The sequence below is a fragment of the Lepidochelys kempii genome, chromosome 3 (genome assembly GCF_965140285.1).
Source record: "Lepidochelys kempii isolate rLepKem1 chromosome 3, rLepKem1.hap1, whole genome shotgun sequence".
In the NCBI taxonomy this organism is placed as follows: Eukaryota; Metazoa; Chordata; order Testudines; family Cheloniidae; genus Lepidochelys; species Lepidochelys kempii.
Genome location: NC_136382.1, coordinates 92,695,591 through 92,717,636, shown reverse-complemented (window position 1 = coordinate 92,717,636; position 22,046 = coordinate 92,695,591). Strand labels below are relative to the sequence as shown.

The 22,046-nt window shown below is 38.7% G+C and overlaps 1 protein-coding gene across 1 annotated transcript in view; it reads left to right on the top strand.

Moving 5' to 3' along the window:
• Positions 1–22,046, top strand: part of MAN1A1 (mannosidase alpha class 1A member 1) — a 215,307-nt gene that overhangs the window by 159,203 nt on the left and 34,058 nt on the right. Inside the window, exons 6-8 of the mRNA XM_073337170.2 lie at positions 6,306–6,429; positions 8,941–9,034; positions 15,518–15,633. Coding sequence (XP_073193271.1) covers positions 6,306–6,429; positions 8,941–9,034; positions 15,518–15,633 — 334 coding nt within the window. The remainder of the gene's footprint in view (positions 1–6,305; positions 6,430–8,940; positions 9,035–15,517; positions 15,634–22,046) is intronic.

Below are 22,046 nucleotides of genomic sequence, written 5' to 3'. Positions count from 1 at the left end.
TTGGTTTCTGAGAATTCTTTTTATATTTATACTGATTCTACTCAGCATCCCAAATTATGCAGGTAGTTGCAGTAGTGAATTTTGCTCTAATAGCTCTCTGTTTTACATATTCTAATTTATTATTACATGGATGGCAGAACTGTAGAATCCTGTTAATGATTTTTGATTTGCTGTTCACTTTTCTTTGGGGGACTCTATTAAAAGTAGTTCCCACTAGTATGCATTATTGATATCCCTGTTCTGATGTATTCTGTTTCCTACAGCTTTTTTTAGTCCTTGGAAATTGATTACTTAGACCCTTAGTGCATAAAGTAACAGGAAACATGAATTGTTTAGATTATTCATTAGTGTATTTCAGAAAACATATTTAAGACCTGTGGTGAAATTAATTTTTATTAAAATTAATTGTGTTAATGAATAAAGTTAGAGGAATTTTTTGATTGTAACATTGAAAAATTGCATTTAAAACCTTAGCATTTCTAATAGCAATGTTTAAATTGTGTACTACCCCACTACCCTGTGTGTCTGTCTTTTTGTTTCTCTCTTTCGCTCACTCCCTCACTCCCTCTCTCTCACACACACACACACACACACACACACACAAAATCTCGACATTTACTGCTCAGTTGAGTGCCTTATGCTTCCTGGTCTGCTATCCCTCCATCTTCAGGGCACTACTAATGTCATCATATTAGCATAGGACAGACAACCGGTTGAAAGGAGTATAAACCAATGCCCATTTGCGTGCAAATAGATGCACTACATTTGAACAATGAGGGAAGACTAGAAAAGGTTAACATGGAATATCAGAATAAACAGAATGGAGACAGTTATACAATTAACCCTAACCAAGACTGTATATTGGCTACTTTGACTAGTAACCTCACAATAAACCAGCATCAATAGGTGCAGTATTGCCAAGTCCACGTGTTCAAAAGTCTCACATCAGAACCCAAAAATCCTAAATTGCACAGCTCCAGGAGCAGCCCAACAACCCTATTGTGACTCACTCATAACATGGTCGATTGTTCACCCTTGCTCTGGGGGAAATAATCCACCCCAGCCCTCTGCCTGTACATTAGAGGTAGAGACAAGGCTATGTTGACATGTAGAGGGAGGAAAGTGGTGGCCCTACAGAGGCTGCTCTCCCTCACTCCACAGTGCCACCTGTGATATGGGTAGCCTGCACAATGAGGTAAGGGAGGGCCTTATGTTACCTTGCTCCCTTGCACAGCCGTGTAAGAAAAGGACTGTCTCACCCTATGTGTGTATACATTAGGTTTTATGTATAGGTAAAACAAGATACTCCAAAGTAAGTAATGATTTTGAGTGCCCAATTTGAGACACTTCAAAGGAACCTGATTTTCAGAGTGTGCTCAGCACTTTTTGAAAACGATGTGCCTTTTTTAAGTGTCTGGGGGTACCCAAAATTACAAGAGGCTTTTGAAAATCCTGGACAGGGCACCTATAAAACCCTCTAGGAGATCAAATGCCTACCATTCTTGCCGGTACCATAACTCCCCACATTGGATTATAGTGCTGTGGTGATAAAAGAAGTTGATCAGTTTTTCATTAAGTATTAAAGCAGTAAAATTTAACCTTTGTTCAGGGAAAATGGAGGATTATTCTTAAGAAAGCATTTCTGAGGTAGTACTCAGTAATAGAGTATAAAATATCTGATATTTGAAGAAGCAGACCTACTGTAGCCACCTTGTTGGTTGTCTGTCAAGAGTCACTTGACCTACAGAATCTTTGTGCTCAACTAGAGAGCACAATTGGGACAAACTTCTTCACCGGTAGCTCATTTTTATGTGTGCACCTGTGTTGCTGAATGTTTAGAACATATTCTTGATTCCTTTCATTTGCTTAGTAAAAATGTTGGAAGCAATTATGTTTTATTTATCATATTGACTTATTTTATGCTATCTGGTTATGTGGCAGGTGTGACTTTTAAAATATTTTACTTCATATGAAAGGTAGACATTGAACGTATAGATAAAAACCTGTATTGGTACTGACCTTTTTTCACTGCTGCTGAGGAGGTTTCATTTAATAAAATATTGTTCTGAAAAAGTAGTTGTCAGATGAGAACTAGACCTGAGAATTTTTACACTGTATGAATACTGCTTATTACAACTGCCATGACTGGCCATTATGAACTGACTCACAAAGGTATCACTTATGGAAACTGGAGATGCCTGTATGGATGTAACAATCAATTTAACCTAAATGGAATGTACCCATGGAGATATTTTTTTCTTTGGGTAGAGGCATAAGAGAAGATAACTAATAAAATTGACATGTATGACATCTATAATAGTGGCACTTCACATTCATAATGTATCATGTTAACTTTTGAAACTTATTCAGAGAGCATTATAATGAGCAATGTACTGTAGCATCTGCCTAGCTGTAACTAGTTAGTCATATAAAATGCACAGTTTAAAAAAAATATGTTGTAGCACTATGTGAGCACTTAGACAGTGGGGTCCTAGTCCATACCTTGGGTTCCTAGGTGCTACAGTAATACAAATAAATAATAATATTTATAATGAATGTTATTGCAAATGACCTTTCCAAAACAGGACCATTTTAAGTAAACATAAGTCTGAGATTCTAAAAGACTTTCTAATGAATTTTAGAAAGAGTAGGAGAAAAATGTGTCTCTACTGGAAGTATCTCTACGCAGTTTGGACTATAGAGGGTGTGAATTGTGTGTGGATAGTGTAGGCACAAACTCAAGAATACTTACTTTGCTTAAATGTAGTCCTCTTTAAACAGCACTAAGTTGATGTGGAGTAGGTACCTTATAGATAATGTCTGCAGCATCCAAACAAGGGAGCTGCACAGCACAGCACACTAGTGCTCCGTACAATTAACATCCCGTAGTCCAAACTGTGGGGCCATGCGGATAAGCCCTTAATTTCAGAACAATTGTTTTGAGACCAACTTTTACAGAGCAGCAGATCAGATCAACCATCATTCCATTTAATTAATCTGAACAGTTTATTTAAATGGAATTTTAAAAAATGAGTTTGAACCACAAAATACAGCTGATCAGAAAATTGTTTTCCCATCCCACAAGGATTTTTGAGATTTTGAAAAATTATCCCATCCCGAATCAAGACCAAAAGTGAAAATCTTGAAAATTTTCTTTGAAATAAATCTTGAAAATAAAAAAATTATATTTGATTGAAATTTTCAACCTATTTTTACTATAAATAACTTAAAGTAACTTACATTTTTAAGTGAAAAGGTTTTTTTGAACAAAATAAAATTTTTCATTTAGAAAATATTGAAAAGAGATATATCAACAATTTCAAAACATTTTTTGAAAATGTTTTGAAATTTTACCAAAAGCAACCCTTTCTCACATTTTTGGTTTCAAGAAATTGGCATTTTCCATCTTTTGTTGAAAAATTAACAGCCTTTCTTCCACAACTGACTGATCCATAAATAATCATGCATAGTCAACTGCTTTTGACTTGTCAGACGCAGTATCATCCAAATCACTTATGACTAGTTCTACGACTTTGTCACAGAAGTCATGGAATCTGTGACTTCCAGAAACCTCTGTCACTTGAGCCCCCATGCATGGGAGCTGTAGGGTCCCCGCCACCCCTGGCTGCTGGGAACTGCAGGGCCCAAACTCCCAGCTGCAGAGGGCCACGGGGCGCCTCACAGCTCCCAGCCGCTGCGGACAGCGGGGGTGCCCCGGAGCACAGAGCTGCTGTGACTGGCAGGGGTACCCGGGAACATGGAGCGGCACAGCCAGCAGGGGTGCCCAGGAGCTCCAAGCCAGAGCCATTACAGGTGGTGGGGGTGCCCCGAGCTTGGAGCTGCCAGTGGTGTGGAGACCCTGCAGCTCCAAGCCAGGCACCCCTGGGTGGTGTGGGGAGCCTGCAGCTCTCTATTTTGTCATGCATATTTTAAATAAAAGTCACGAATAAGTCACGGGCTTCCGTGAATTTTTCTTTATTGCCCGTGACCTGTCCATAACTTTTACTAAAATTATGCGTGACAAAATCTTAGCCTTACTTATGATTCCCTAATCTGGTTAGAAAAATTACTTTTCAAAGCCTATGCAAACATCAGAGGCCTTAGCTTTAAGCCCTCACTCAAGGCTTGTTAGAGATATCTGCTTTCATTTTTGGATGGTGGGGACCAGATGCCCTGAAATTCCTCATTCCCCTTCTGCGAAATCTTTTGGTGGAAGTACAGCTAACTCCCATACTATCTCTTCAGAAAGTGGCCACATGCAGTGTTCCCTATGCCTGTGATGTATTCTGGGATACATCTTTTTTCCCCTAGATGAAGTAAGTATAGATTGCAGTAGGACCAGTGTTGTACTGCTGAATATCAGGGATGGCAAGTTGCCCACTCCCCTGAATATCCTGATGGGATGGGGAGAATATTCCTGCTTTGTTGGCTCATGAAGATGACATGGGAGGGGACAAGGTCAACTATCTGCAATAGAGTGCTGCACAGATGCCAGCTGGCCAGTTTGCTGAAGATACTGAAGTTAGTTTGAATTTAGGGTACACCACCTGCCATTTTGACCAGTGACATCTGCGAAAGCCAAAACCGGCAGGTTTCAGATAACACTATTTTTAATTACTTTGCATAATTGCGAAAATCCATCTGTGCTTATTTTAAGCAACTTTTGTGATCAAATGTATGAAAAGACCTGTACATTCAGTAGCTGTAGTTCCCTCCTTTTGTGAAGACAATAATACAAGTCCCTCAGGACTTTAGAAGAAAAAATACAATCTGAAGCCGGCAAGTTTGATATTTACTTTTAATGGAGTAGAAATAGAGAATACCTGTGCCCTAGTAATGTCACCTTGGACAAGGAGAATCTGCCACCCACCCTAAAACCTCTAATACTCCAGCCAGTACTAAAGAAACCTTCACGACATGCTAGAAACTTCGCAAATGAAGCGGATTGGAAATTTTCTGATTGCAAGTTTTTTATCAGAAATGTCTTTGCCACAATTGAGATCTGCTATGGGACTGTAACTATTTGCTGAAACTTCCAATAAAAATCTGCCTGGTTTCCTGTCACCACCTCTGCCTGACTCCTCAGCAGCTCCCCTGAATGGCTTCCACAGTGCTGGGGCTGCCAAGGCTTCAGGCTCCAAAGAGACTGAGGAGGCTGTGGGCCATATTTTGTTTCAGAAACACTAAAATGTTCCCTTTGCAGGAATAGTTCAGTGATACTGAAACAAAATACTGCAGAATTTCACTTCCATGAAAACTTTTGAGATTTTGGCTTTTTGTCCCAATTTGAGACAACTTTTTTCTCCCCAGAAAAAACCCTCAAATGTTTTTGTGGAAGTGGAATTCAGTTTACCAGTGAGCACCACCTGCAAGATAGAGTCCAATGTTTAAACTCCCCTATGCAAATCGAGAGACTCGTTAAAAAAAAAAAAAAGTCTCCAGTGCCTCTTGTCAACTGTCAGTCAAGCTTCAGGCAGAGCACAGTAAAGAGGTGGCACTTGTTTCTTTGAATTTATCAGTTAAATACCCACAGCTGGCCCATGCTAGCTGACTGGCTCACAGGACTCAGGCTAAGGGGCTGTTTAATTGCAGTGTGGACATTCGGGCTCCGACTGCAGCCTGGGCTCTAGGACCTTGCAAGGTGGGAGGGTCTCAAAGCTCAGCCTCCCATCTGTAAAGATTAAATTTTATTCGGTGAAGTGTTGTTAGCTCTGAATTTAATTCTGAAAACATTAATCATGGTTAAAGAGTGCCCTGAAAGACAATGGATGATAGCTATCATACCTGTAGTTAAAATCTACATTATTAGGGTAGGATTTATGTTCTAAAGTCTTATGAAATCTTTTATTGAGACTTCATAAATTTAATATTCAATATTCAGATTACAGTAGAAACCCAGAGAACCCAATCAGAATCCGGGTCCATTGTGCTAAGCGTTGTGCACAAACACATGAATCCCCAAAGGGCTTATAACTTAACTTTAGGAATGCATAGTAGTCATGTAAACATAAATACAGCTAAATCTTTAAGTGATCAATCAATGTCTGACTTGCTTAAAAAGGTGGTCTAATAAAGGTGGAGCAGAATTGAATTGTACTCAAACATTTAAGGTAACTATGGGGTAGTTTCATAAAACAGAAGGTGGCCTAGTAAGGGTGTTACTTTTATAAGTTTCATTGTGTTATTAATTAAAAGCTTTGAAGTTAATTCTCTTCTGGTAGCTGGAGTGTACCTAATATACCGTATATTTTATTAGTACTACTTTATAGATGCTAATGACCTTTTCTGCCTTTTCCTCCCTTTAGTGGGATTGGTCGAAACTGGCCCTGGGCTTCTGGAGGAAGCAGTATTCTGGCAGAATTTGGAACTCTGCATTTGGAGTTCATACATTTGAGCCATTTGTCTGGAAATCCAGTGTTTGCTGAAAAGGTTAGATTCTTTGGTAAAACTTTTATTTTAAAAAAATGAAAAATTGGAATTTCTGTAATTTTAAGTGTGTCACAGTAAGCAGGTGAATAGTTTCTGTGGGAATCCATATTAATGAACACAAAGCACATGGCTGAATTGACATCCATTTTGTCATGGTTATAAAAATTAGAAGACCACTTATCAGGCCACATAATATTTGGAAGTTTGGTTAAGTGGTAAATTCATGTAGATTAGGCATTTGGAACACAGCACTTATTTTAGTTGATGTAACTTGTTTGGTTAAGGTGAAAACCACAAATGAATTTTATATTCAGATAATATACTGTGTTCATGCAGAAGTACAAAGGACTGTGACCTAGCAATCACTTCGATGCATTTTCTAAAAATACAGGGTGTCACTACTGTAAGTAAGGGATTTGGGAGTCTCTTCCATTTCATGTCCATCTTTATAGAGTGTTCATAACTTTTTGAGGAAAGTACCCTTTAAGTGATATTTCTCATACTTGTTCACAGCCCAAAGGTGCATTTTTTCCAAGTTTGGTAAAATTCTACGTGGCTGTTTTTGAGCTTTAAAAAATAACATTTTCACTACTTCAGAAATTGTTGTGGCTAGCCCTGTATTCACATTTAGATAACTACAAATGGATTATTTTAAAAACTTCAAATGTGGCTTGATGATTTTTTACATATTTGAAGAAACATCGCATACAAATAAATTTTTATGCATTCTAAAAAAGCCTATGGTGCATGCATAGTATGTTTTTTCTATTAAGTTTTTAACATATTGCACCACAGTACAGTATTTCATTTACTGGTGTACAGATTTATATTGAATCAGTACAGATGTGTTTATTGGAATAGATACATATTTGAATAAATGTACTACAATAATTTTAATAATCCCATGTGTATGTACAATATAAAAATGTTCCCAGTGAATTGTTCCTTTAATCACAAACATAAATACATTTTAAATAAGAAAAATGTATATTATTATTTCAAAATCTATAATGTGCCTATCAAAAGACCTCTGTGCATATGTACAATTTAAATAACCTAATCTGATATCAAGTAAGAAACTCCACAGAAAAACCCAGAGTTGGTCTATTCAACAGCTCCCTTAAAGGCCTTGTTAAAGAGATCTGCAGCATGCTCTGAAGGTCAATAGATTTGGTTCTGTTGGACTAAAAAGGTGACAAAATGGTGGATATGGATCTTATACAGGTAGATTTATTGAATATGTATTCAGAGTTTTTTTTATTTTTGAAAAAAAATGACTAAATACAAAAAACTGTGTGCAAAGGCGTTAAAATTAAATTACTGGTTCCTAGGCAACTGTAACTCAGCTACATTTAACATATATACCACATGCATTTATATAAAATATTACTATGTACAATAGAGTAGAATTATAGATGTAATCGTATGTTTTTATTTCCTGACTTTTGTATATTTTAGATCGCAACAGGAACATTGCATTCATGTAGTTTATGTACTTAATTTTGTTTATTAATTAGAAATAGGTCAGACATGTATACAGCAATATACATATTTAAAAATGACTTTTCTCTGTTAAATTATGACATCTTAATAAGAAATTCCAAAGGAAGCTGTAAACTTTGTTTAGCTCCAAAAGCAGTGGTCAAACCTTTTAATTGAGTATTAAGTACACCAAGCTTCATGGATTGGCTGAACAATGTATTGTCCCCTTATGTAGAGTGCAATATTAAAGCTCACACAATTATTGGAATCCATGAAATGCATATGGCAAAATGAGATTAATTAAGGACAGAGTTGGTTTTAAATAAATTTGAATTTCAAATGTTTTTTCCCCCAGGCTCACAAGAAGTAACATTTAAGATAACATATTTTAATTTTTAAACTAGTATTAAGAACAAAGAAAAACCTAATGAAAATGCACAAGTAGATAATCTTGGCAAAGAAGCCAAAGATTTGAATAACCTTTAAATGGAACTACATTCTGTATCATAGAGGTAGGAACTCCAACAGAGCTGAGGACATCTTGACAGTGTTTTAGGGAAAAGCTTCCAGTGCTCCTGCATTGCTGTTTCTGTTCTGTGGCTAAATCATGATCTTCTTTCTTCAGTGCAGTTAATCTGGTGTCTTTCATTAAAATTCCATTAAAATACTACATGTGCTCTATCTACAATGAACCATGCTTGAGGGACACGCAGACTACAGCTGATGCAGAATATAGCTGCTGTCTTATGGTCCTGCAACGATCTCAATATCGGTGGAGCATTCTTTTTTTCTGTGGAGCATTTTAGTTGATGACTAGATTAGATTTGTTTATTTTAAAAAGAAATCCTCTATGCCTATGCATAGAGGTCTTTCGATAGGGACATTATATATGTTGAAAGAATACGTATTTGTTTGAATTAAAATGTATTTATGCATGTTGGTTTAAAAAAGGATGTACTGATGCTACTTGTATTTAATGGGAATATAAGACTAGATCAAGTGCTCATTGTTTGGTTTTCTTTGTAATAGGTAATGAACATTCGTAAAGTTCTGAACCGGCTTGATAAACCAGAAGGTCTTTACCCAAATTACCTGAATCCTAGTAGCGGTCAATGGGGTCAACGTAAGTATGACAGTTCTTCAGAACTGCCAATTAACTATTTTTACATACCATTTCTAGGAAGACATCAACTCTTGGTTGTTTCTTGCACTGTTAGCAATTGATAAACCTGAGTTCTGCTTGGGTTACTTATTTTTCTACCTACTTCATATATGTTAATTTATATTTCTCTGACCTCTAGCATATTTGTTAGTTGAAAACTTTTGAATGAGTCTAAGTGTGTGATTGAAAAATGTCTTTTCACTGAAAAAATTAAAGTGCTGGTAAGGCTGCTGTTTAAAGAAATGATATCAGCTTGTCTTGGATCAAAATTCTATGTTGGTATAAATTGGTTTAGTTTCACTGAAGTTAATGAAACTGTGCCAGTTTATATTAACTGAGGGTTTGCCTCTGTATTTCTTCTGTGAGTGCTTACTCCACTCCATTACACTGTAGGCGTATGTGTCTCATGCATTGGTTCCAGAGAGTTTTCCCTCGTGGTATCTGTAGGGGCTGCCCTGCCCACAACCAAGCTCTGAATGGAGGGCATAGAGGAAGGAGCTACCCCATCCCTTCTTGAGTTTTTCTTACCTTCTGTGATCAGTAGTCGGAGCATTCTGTGTTCACAGCCTCGCTCCCTGAGAACAAACTTGTGAGTACTTTAGCTAACTTTTGCCTATTGTTACTGTGTTTCATCCATTGGACTTTATTTTTCTTTCTGTATTTTCCTTTATATTAAAAACTATTCCCTTTTAGTACATTTTCTGAATTGGACAGATCTCCAGGTCTCACCTAGTATTGGGGAGCCTATGCCAAGGTCGCCAGGTTTCAAGCCTTGCTCTGGTTGTCAAAAGCAGATTCCTATCACAGGTTTCAGAATAGCAGCCGTGTTAGTCTGTATTTGCAAAAAGAAAAGGAGTACTTGTGAAGTACCTTAGAGACTAACAAATGTATTTGAGCATAAGCTTTCATGAGCTGACCCTCATTCACACTGTCTTAAGTGCATGGATGAGGGCCACATAAGAGACAGATGCTTGATATGCCAGGGCTTAAAGACCAGAATGAAAAAGCTGAGGGAAGAGCAGCTTTGATGTATTCTGTGGAGGCTGCTCTTAGATCAATGTCTGAACCCTCTTGGTTGTCAAAAAGAAGCTCAACAATTACTCATAGAATCATAGAATCTCAGGATTGGAAGGGACCTCAGGAGGTCATCTAGTCCAACCCCCTGCTCAAAGCAGGACCAATCCCCAATTTATGCCACAAATCCCTAAATGGCCCCCTCAAGGATTGAACTCACAACCCTGGGTTTAGCAGGCCAATGCTCAAACCACTGAGCTATCCCCTCCGCCCGGATACTCCTTGGAGAATCCACCATGACTCCAGTCTGCTAAGATCCTGAAACTGGTGCCCAGCCCCTTCAAGTCCCCTTCATTTGTCTAGACACACTCCCTGCCTCCCGAGTCAACTCGGCTGCGGGAACTCTGGTATTCTAGTTGCACCCTTCAGAGGCAGTGTGGAAGTAAAGCATGCATTTGTGGAACGTTTCCCTACTGACTTCTTCAGAGTAGTAACATGGTCTTCCATCAACACGTTTACTAGACAATATGCATTTATTGCTTGCATCAAGAAAAGACACAAACAAGGGAAAAATGGTTCTACAATTACTCTTATGATGCGACTTCAAGGCCCATTGCATTTGATAACAGCTTGGGAGTCAACTAAAGTGTAAAAGACGTATGCTAGCACTCGAAGAAGAAAGAATGGTTATTCGCCATCTTGTAACTATTGTTTTTCGAAATACGTTGCATATGTCTGCTATATGCCAACCCTCTTTCCCAACACATCGGAGTCTACCATTGGCATGCCGGTCCGAAGAAACTAAAGAAGGGGTAGGGAGGCCAACCTGAGCCTGAGAGAGAGCCAGAATTTACCAATGTACATTGCCAAAGAGCCACAGTAAATTTGTCAGCAGCACCCCATCAGCTCCACTCCCAGCGCCTCACACACACCGGGAGCCTCACCGATCAGCACCTCCCGCTCTCTCCCTGCACTTTCTGATCAGCTGTTTCATGGCATGTAGGAAGCTCCTGGGGGGAGGAGCGCGGGCACTGCAGGCTCAGGGGACGGGGCAGGAAGGGATGGAGGTGGGGCAGGACCTGTGGCAGAGCCAGGACTTGAGCAGTGAGCACCCCCTGGCAATTTGGAGGCTGTAGCTCCATCCCTGGAGTCGGTGCCAATACAAGGAGCCACATACTAACTTCTGAAGAGCTGCATGTGGCTCTGAAGCCACAGGTTGGCCACCTCTGCTTTATATCCTCCATTCAGAGCATGAGGAGCCAGAGCATGAGCAGGGCTGCCACTATGGGTACTACTAAGAAAAATTCCCCATCACTGGTGCATGAGATGCACACAGACCTACAGTGTAATGGGCATATGCAACACATCTCAAAGAACAGCAGTTATGAGAAGGTGAGTAACATTTTTCTGCAGGTGAGTATTTGTTCTGCTGACATTAAATGATGTAGGCAGACAAGGAAGTAAGCTAAACAGAATTATATTGCCTTCAATTCCACTGGAAACATCATGAGGAAAAATCTAACAAAATCAGTGGGGAATGAATATATTGAACGTCTCAGGCATTTTAAGTTCCTGGCCCCTTTCTGGTCATTTGACTTTTTCCTGTATGAACACTGCCTATTGTACTTCTATAGCATGTTGAGAACATGGGTTGCTAAACTAGAAGGTGTTACTAGAATCCCTTTTTTATATTGTTACACTATTAAATGATTGTGGTTTGGGGGGTTTTACAAGAAGGAACTTTGGTTTACTTTTACTGTAGCAATCCCATCATAGAAATTCTTCTGAACAGTTGATTCTGCACACCCACTGAAAAGAAACAAAATAGGAATTATTAAAATATTTAGGCCGAGATATACAAAGGTACTTGGGTATCTATCTCATGCCCAAGCCCCAGCTGGATTCTCAAGCCAGGTGAAGATGGGCATTCCCTCACCTGTCTTACCTGCAGGACCTGATTTGGTAGGCATGCTCTGAGCACATCTATTGGATTGAAGCCCATTCAAAATCCAGCAGAATGAGGAAGAGGTAGTGGTGCCACCCTTATAATTTTTAGCCCACTAGATAGAGCACTCACCGAGGATGTGGGCAGCTCTGGCTGATGGGGAGAAGGGTTCAAATCCTTTCTAAGGAGAGAGCCCTATCCATTGGATTTTGGGATATTCTAATGTGAGTCTCTCTCCATCTCTCCTGTTGAACCTGTTCTACTTTGGATAGATGCTGAAATAGCCATTGGGCCAGAGAGAGAGACTGAGAATGACCTAGCATGCTGGCTTTTGTAGATCCCATTTTTAGATGCCTATCTCTCCTCATTCATCATACAGAGAAGCTTGGTGCCTAACCCAGGCTTTGTGGATTCTAGTGATTTTCAAGGTGCCTAAAAATTAGGCATTGCAGCACCTAAGTTCCTCTGGGGAGCCAGACCTTAGAATATAAAAGAAAAATAATTGTTTTGGGAAAGTTCTTCTTTTTAAATGTGTTTAGTAAAGTATTTTAGAGGGAATGACATAGTGTAGAAAGTTTCTTGCTGGTTTTAAATGTCAGTTTTTGAAGAAACTATTTAATATTGACTTCCTTATTTGTTCGTGTTTTCTGCTTTTTAAATAAATGATCTACATGTACGCTACAGGACAAAAGAAAAGGTGGATCGGAAAAATCATTTAAGTCAGCATGAACACACAGATTTTATTCTCTAGACACCCTCTTACTTTCTCAGTCTGGCACAACACTGAGTTGGCACGATCTGGTAGTCTTTCATCCTTTTGCTTTTTTTTCTTTTTCTTTAAACAGAGGAACAGGTTGCTTATTCTGTCTTGTTCTGTCATGTTGACTATATCAGGCAGCTCAGTTAATTTCAAAACTTGCCAAGCATGCAGTCAGTTAAACAAGACACACAATGGGAGGGGACATGAGGAATCCTCACTGTTCTGTTTCCAGCCTGGGTATATTGGAGAGTTGTCCCCAAAGGCAAAGGAAGTTACTGTTTTTATTGAATAATGGATTTGAGGACCTAAATTATACTCTTTTATATCTTTCAGAGTAGCAGCCGTGTTAGTCTGTATCCGCAAAAAGAACAGGAGTACTTGTGGCACCTTAGAGACTAACAAATCTATTTGAGCATAAGCTTTCGTGGGCTCCAGCCCACTTCATCAGATGCATAGAATGGAACATATAGTAAGAAGATATATATGTATCTGATGAAGTGGGCTGGAGCCCACGAAAGCTTATGCTCAAATAGATTTGTTAGTCTCTAAGGTGCCACAAGTACTCCTGTTCTTTTTGCGGATACAGACTAACATGGCTGCTACTCTGAAACCTTACCTAATATTGCAGTGCCTCACCTGGGAAGATAGCCCTTACTCTCACCCAGTTTAAAAGCTGCCACTGTCTCTCTCTGATTGTCCTTTTTTAAAAGTGAATCAAATTCTAATTCTGCTATTTGGGCTTTTGACCTTTCTTATGTTTATATAATAGTGCCTCAAACTTCTCTTTTGCATGAAATCCCTGGGTCATATCCGGGAGCTTGTAAATTATAAAGCCATCTTTCTTTACCAATGGCATGTAATTTATATATGGAAATTAGCTTCTTGTCCATACAAACCACGAACACAAGTGTTGATGCAGGTCGATCCATGGCATGTTGAAAAAGCAACAAATAAAATTAAATCTACATTTGTTTCCTCTGTTCCAATTCACTTGCTTTTTGTTTGCAAGCACGGATTTTTAACAGTGGAAGAAAACAAGAACATAAGTCATAAAAAGATGTTTTATTTAAGATTATTTTTCCAGTGCCTATTGATTGCAACAAAAAACTAATTGCAACAACATAGAAGTATTCGTCTCACAAACATCAGCCAGGGGAAAATAACAGCTTCTGAATGTTAGTGTTTCACTTACAATGCTGTAACTCTGAAGGACGTTGTTGGTTCACTGCCGTTGTTCTTGTAAATTCATTTAGTCCTTGTTATTTTGACAGTAACCTTACAGTGATTTGCTGCAGCGTGCACCAATTGGATTTGTCTCCTGCAATAATGTATATAATAATAAGACTTATTATTGATGAGATTGTTTGTGCTATTTAGTTTGCAAATGTCAAGGGTTTCTATGGTAATTTTATTTAGGAAACTGTAAAGGTCATTTAAATGCTGCTATTCAGAGATCAGCCCTCCATCATAGAAAAACTGCTCTTGGGTTTTTTTGAAGAAGCCTTTTTTCCTTTCGGATTATGAATAATAATTAAATGGTATATTCTCTTCAAAAATTAAAAGATCTAATTTTTTTAAAAGCTCTTCATAATTCAAAGCTCTGCATAATCATAGTACATTTGTTTGGGATGGGATACTAGGAAATATTTTGGACACCTAAATTGGACACTGGAGGTCACAGGCTAGTGGAGAAAAGACACACTGTCGTGGCAAAGCTTTAATGGAAATACATGTAGATTCTACATTTGCATGGCTTTCCAACCCCCAAGGTGAGCAAGAGTATGCATTTTGTGAATGGGGAGAGGGAGAGAATTTAGGAATTTTGAAAAATTCAAAATGTCGCATTCAACTTCATAGAGAAGCAAGGATAGCCTTGCAGTCAAGGCCCAGGACTAGGAGTTAGGAGTCACTGGCTCTTTATACAGCTTTGCCACAGACTTCCTGTTAACCTCTGTGTGCCTCAGTTCCCAAATCTGCGAAACTAGATTATTTTAATTGATTAGTATCAGTAAAGCACTTTGAAGTCCTCTTATTGAAGATGCTTAATAAATGCTAATTATTAATATGAGTAACAATAGTTTTATTAGAAAATACTATTTGTGGAAGAGGAAATCTTTATCTAGTGCTCTTGTTCTAAAGCAGGGGTCTCAAACTCAAATGACCACATGAGGACTAATACATTGGCCTGAGGGCTGCATCACTGACCCCCCCTCTCCCCCCGCCACTGCCCTGGCCATGCCCCCACTCCACCTCTTCCCACCCCTTCCCTGCCCCCATTCCAACCCCTTCCCCGAAATAAGGAATGCATTTGTGAGATTAGGAGTGGGTTTTTTGCCAACTTTTTCTGTTTTTTAAAAAACCTTACAGTATATTATAGTTACACATCTTTTGTCTATCTTAGATTATAAACACTTAGTGCAGAGATATTGACTTTTTTCATTTCTGTAAAATACCATGAACTCCAAAGACACTATGTAAATAATAATGGCTGCCTTCTCCCACCCTGTTACAGGTCGTCATTCAAGCAGAAAGACTAACCATTTATTTTAAAAATATTTTCTGCTGTAAAATAAGTACTTTTCTGAGGTTTTGGGCTATATTTATTACATGATTGTTAGAGGGAGGCATACTGAAATTTGTTAATCTATCACAGTTACAAACTGTAATTGTGTTTCAGTGCTCAAATTCAAGGTGGAATTGCTGAATCCTCTTCCTCCCTTTTCAGATCACGTCTCTGTTGGAGGACTTGGAGATAGCTTTTATGAGTATTTGCTCAAGGCATGGCTGATGTCAGACAAGACAGATGAAGAAGGCAAGAAAATGTATTATGATGCTGTTCAGGTAAATGAGATATTTAAATCTTTCTTGCCATAATAATCTAATCTATAATGTTCCTAAAGAAACAGGCTCTGGGGAGAATGCGGGATTTATGCCTTTGCTACCACAATGAATAAGTTTTTTAAAAACTAGTTGTTTTATAAGACTTTATCAAATATAAATCTTAGAACAGTGCAGATGCTGTGTGGGAATCTAAAACTGAACTGAAATTATTTCAACTCAAGTTATAAAAACAGTATCTAATATTTTAAAATGTGTATAAAATGTGCATTAGTGTGTAATTTTTTAAAGAAAGCTTTATCTGCAAGCAGTGCCAACAAGGATTCCATTTTTCCTCACAATAACATAAATTAGATACTTTTTTGTCCCCTTTCTTATGTTTATGATACAGGAAATCCCTCTACTGTGTGTTTTAATTCCCAAAACATATTACTTAAACTGCTAAAGTATTTTGAATGTGGGCATAATAGTGTCTTAATATATAATCAGTCTGTGGATAATCTGATGAGGTTCAATAAGGATAAGTGCAGGGTCCTGCACTTAGGATGGAAGAATCCAATGCACCGCTACAGACTAGGGACGGAATGGCTAGGCAGCAGTTCTGCGGAAAAGGACCTAGGGGTGACAGTGGAAGAGAAGCCGGATATGAGTCAGCAGTGTGCCCTTGTTGCCAAGAAGGCCAATGGCATTTTGGGATGTATAAGTAGGGGCATAGCCAGCACATCGAGGGACGTGATCGTTCCCCTCTATTCGACATTGGTGAGGCCTCATCTGGAGTACTGTGTCCAGTTTTGGGCCCCACACTACAAGAAGGATGTGGATAAATTGGAGAGAGTCCAGCGAAGGGCAACAAAAATGATTAGGGGTCTGGAACACATGACTTATGAGGAGAGGCTGAGGGAGCTGGGATTGTTTAGCCTGCAGAAGAGAAGAATGAGGGGGGATTTGATAGCTGCTTTCAACTACCTGAAAGCGGGTTCCAAAGAGGATGGCTCTAGACTGTTCTCAATGGTAGCAGATGACAGAACGAGGAGTAATGGTCTCAAGTTGCAGTGGGGGAGGTTTAGATTGGATATTAGGAAAAACTTTTTCACTAAGAGGGTGGTGAAACACTGGAATGCGTTACCTAGGGAGGTGGTAGAATCTCCTTCCTTAGAGGTTTTTAAGGTCAGGCTTGACAAAGCCCTGGCTGGGATGATTTAACTGGGAATTGGTCCTGCTTCGAGCAGGGGGTTGGACTAGATGACCTTCTGGGGTCCCTTCCAACCCTGATATTCTATGATTCTATGATCAGTAAAATTACAGTACTGGATTAGTGTTGTATAAGCACATTAGTTATATATTCATTTTTCAGCTTTTGTGAAGTAACAAACTGCTTGAATTGAACTGTGATTGGAAAGTTTGCCCAAAAATAAAAAATTGTGCATAGTCACCCCCAAATGCAGAATACTGTGCAATAATACAGTCTTGACCACTGCGACCAAGTTCACATCCAAGAGAAAAGGCACACCCTCCTGCCCAGCAAAAGATCAAGGGGGAAGGATATGTTCTGGCCACCAATGAGAGGTCCAGAGATTGCTCACCACCTGGATGAAAACAGGAGACCAAGCTACCTTTATTAATGCCATCAGTTCAGATCCTTCTGGTCTTTTGGTAGGCTTCCTTTTGCCTACCAATTCCACCTCCATTTTTTCTGAACTGAGCACGAGCCAACTGTTCTTAATCTAGGTTTCTATTTGCCTCAGATACTGTAACAAAGGGGAGTCAACATTATCTGTGCTAGATGGTGAGGCAGAGCTATTTGTTAGCATAGTGATGATCCTGTAACTTACAGCATCCTTCAGTCTACCCATGCCTTACGTAAGTGTTGAACAAAGCTTTTCTACACAGGAAAGTGTTACCAGTTATACCGACATAATTATATGGTTTGGTTAAACTGATGTAGTTATACAAGTATAACCCCCTGTGTGGTCACACGTGTTCTGGTACAAAAGTGGCTTTATTTGGTTTAGTTTAAACCTGTTCCCAGGTGACATAAGCTACACTGAAAAAAATGCCTTCTTACACCAGAGTAAGGGTGGGTTGATGGGTGTGAAAGGGTGGGTTGATGGGTGTGAAAGAGTGTGTTATACCAGTTTAACTATGTTGGTTTAAATTCACACCTTAACTTATACTAGTTGTTGGAATTATTATCATTAATATGGGATACTACCATGACATCAGTTTAACCATAAATTCCTTTATTAAATCTAAAGGTCACATGATATTTCTACAATAGCTCTAAGCATGTCTAAAAAGCTTAAATAATAAGCATTTTACTATATCCAAACAATAACAGAACATTTATAGGTGTTTGATTAAAATACTTACAAAAGGGCTGACCCAGAGTACTTAGACCCATATTGGTCATTTTCAACTTGGTCAGGCAGGTATTAGCAATAGCCTTTTAAAAGAATTTTTTTATACCCTATAATAAACAAGTGATGTCATTGCCAATTATTAGACCTGAGCGAAGTCCATTTTATAATACATTAAACTAACACATATAGCCAATTATTTACTGCACCTGGTACCCAATTAACCATGTTTTATTTCAATTACTTCAGACCAAATCTTAAATAAGAAAACACTACAAGTTTAACACATCTCTTCTTTCTCATGATCTCATTCTTTGTGGTCACATGTTTTGAGCCTGTTTCTCATGCTCGTATCACAACCCAGTTGAAAACCATAGTTCACCCATGTCTAAGGTAGGCCTATATTCCAACACTGGTATAACTTTCCTGTGTAGACAAGCCCTAAGAAAGGGGACAGGACTGAACTGTGCACACCTCTGCATGTGAGAACTCTCAGCAAAGAGGAGATGATGCCCATCGTGATCCCTTGGGATCTGTTCAAGGAGAAAAGCTAATCTAGCTCTTCCTTGCTAGACATTTAGGTGGGTGAGCAGTACCTCACAATCAAGAAGTGTCGTTAAATCTAACATTAGTACGGCTATTTGAACTCTATTATTAATATGCTTATTATCATGTTTATATCTAAGGTGTATTTTAGGCATAAATAGCTCTTAGGTTGTTATTCAGCATTACCAGCCAGCAGAATTAGAGACACGGTGGTAGTTGGCAAGCTTATTAGTATCCAGTGATCATGAAGCATGTGCAAGACGTCTACATGTTATAACGTTGCTGGTAGAATGACATCCTTATGTGTGGTGGTGTTATGCTTTTGTCAGTACTGGCCCCTTATTCTTTCCACTGTCCTACTCTAAAAGCATTATGAATCTACTTCACATACGGTGGGATTAATTTTCCCCAATGCTTTCAGTGTGCGAGAGACTAACCCAAAGCAGTCACAGGGACCTGTATATTCCAATATACTCCCATCTGTCAGTGCTACTCCTCCCCACCAAAAAAGCAATTGTGCTGATGCAAGATTTAATGCCTAATTCATTACTTTATATTGCCCAGCAACTAAAAAGGTAAATGTCTATAGCATGGTGGGATTTAGTTTTGTGTGAAAAAATCATTAATTTGGAGTTTGTTTAGAAAGAAGTATTTTGCTGAAATCTTCTTTTTCTTCTATCCAGGGCTTGTATGTTAAAAGCAAGCTCGTTTCTTTAAAATGTGATAATGTCCTTGCATGTTGTTTTCTTATGGCACCCATGAAAAGCAAGAACTAAATTGAAAATCTATATTTTTAAACTGTTATTAAAATATATTTTTATGGTTGACCCTGTTTAAAATTTAGTTGGTTTGTGATGGGCAAAAAAAAAATAGAGGTATCCTCATTTCAATTACCAGAACATAATCTTATGAAGTATTTATAAAGCAATCTTTAGAAAGATTCCTAAAAACTGGAATTTATGTGGGAGAGACCATGAATAAATAACCAAATTTAGGCCTGTTTTCCCCCATTAAAAGGAAGCATTATACTTTAAGTGATCCGCATGTTTCAAGTGATTGTGGAGGTAGGAAGAATTTTAAAGAGCTAATGCCTCATTGATGATGATGCCCAAGAATAAAGAGTCCACAAAATATTTTTTACTCCTCATATTTAATTGTTCATGAGCTAAAATATCAATCTACACACACACACACACACATGCAATACAATAACTAGTCTGTTATTTTAGGATTAATGCAGTTGTTTTCTAAGGGACTGTCAAGTAGTTTAGTCAGAATATTGGTCCGAGCATAATTTATCACCTGGCAAAAAAAGAATCCTCCATTCTGAGGTGTCTGCAACATGGAGCCTGCCAGAATTATACAGAGCTACTGGGAGCAGTAGCCAGAAGGGCCAGTGCGAGTCCTGTGGCTGCTCAAACCAATCACCTTCCTTTTGGGCAAAATTAATTAATCACCCCATTTAGGGCCTGAAAAATGAGGCTGAGAAGGTACTGTGCATGTAAAGCACCTCCCTGACTGTGCAGGATGGAACATGTAATCCCCTAGCTATTGGCCAAGCAGCCTGGGGAGTCTACCTTAAAGGAGCTGCAGCAAAAGAGAGACCTCCTGACAAACCGTTCTAAAACCGATCTTGGTTGGAAGAGGAGACAGTCAGACCAAAGAACACTGTCAGTGGGGTACAGAAGGACAACCACCCCTTCCTACTGCTTACCTTAAAAGTGGTAACATATTCATTTTTGATTGCTTACAAAATAGAGGGATCCTATTCCAGTAGCCTTCTCTCTCCCCATGGTCGTAGTGTAGGGGGTGTTGCAGCGCTACTGCTGGGCAGCCTTTGCGGGTCCAACATATTGTCAAAGTTTGACTCAGACTCACAATTTATCAGACCACTCTGTTTTATTAGCAAAGCTGCTCTGCTAATACATTTAGAAGTGAGCCCCCCGAGTGGGGCTTGTCTTTTAATTTATACAGTTTTTTGGAGAACAAGTTACAGAGAAGTTACAGACAAAAGAAGAAAAAGATTGTAGTCACCACCCTTCGAGATCCCTGAGACCAGTCACGTATCTTCAATTACCTGCCACCCTTAACAATCTCCTTTAACAGCTTCCAGTTAACTTAACTAATTGCCCTTCACACCTTCCGTTCTGATGCCTGCTTCTTAGACGTGCTGGCTCTATCCTAATTGCTTCTCCATTCAAAAGCTAACTGTCCCTACGTGTGCTCCCTCAGATACTTTGTAACATGTTTTGGCATGCTCTCTCATACACAATGTATCCAGCATGTCCCCTTATACAATGTTATACTTCCACAATATATAGAGAGAAACCATGGGAAAATCCTACCAAGTCTTTGGATAATGATCATCAGAGAGCAGGTGTGAAGACCCATCACACCCCTTCCACCCTGGGTCTAAACATCGTTTGGGAGTTTGAAACCAGAAACATGCTTGAATTTGCCTTATATTACATCTTGATAAAGCCCTTGCATCAAATTAACATGACAAAATTTATGTCCCCATAGGGTCAACAGACCTGTACAGCATTACAATACGTCCAGCCCTAGCATAAGCCTGTGTGACCCAACCAACTGGTTAAATGAATGCAGACCCATAGTAGGTGGTGCATAGAACTTTCACAGACAATCAGGGAGTAGTGAGCACTTCTATTATAAACTCCTATATAACTGCTATAAAAATTCACATTTCACATCAAGCTAAAGCTTGTCATATGGTGCATGGCCTAGGCCCAGAAGCAATAAGTGTCAACCCTTTACAGGAAGTATTGTGGTATATATTTGCTATAAAAAAAAAATCTTAATGTCTCAGGTATATTATGTGCGTATATTTCAGTGAAACTTGGTAGGTGATTAGTCTAGGATATGATGTAATTACTTTTTGTTAATAAGATATTTAACTTTCTACTTGAGTTCAGAAACTGGAACTTTTATGCCATGGCTGGCATAAACAGTTGTTCTGACCATATGGAGCTGCCAGTTGCATCTCCATAGGTAAGGATGAGTTGAGTTTTGCATGCAAAGTAGGAATTAAACTGCTCTGTTAGGTATGAAGAATACAACATATCCTTCCCAAAATTACAGCACTCGTGTACAAAACATTTGTTTGAGAATTCCCAAGTGCATACATTACTTGGAGTTAAAATTAATTTTTAAATTGGTCCTTTAAGAAGTTTAGCACCCTTCTTGATATCTTTCCTCTCCCACCCCCAAAAATTACTTTAATACATATTCTTCACATTTTCCATAGAGCTAACGCATTTAAATCTTCTATGTAGACTACATTTTAATCACTTTTTTAGTGTTAACGATCACTTTTTGCCATTACTGTTCACAACTAAACTTTATTCTTCAGTAAGGCTGGCACATAAATGTATTCTTTTTCAGAAAAACAGTCAAAGAATTTCCTTCTTTCAAAATGGTTGCCATCTCCTATTATTGGCAATGGAGTAGATGCCACAGGCTGCTCTTAGCAGACATGGTCATCATCGCCCTTCG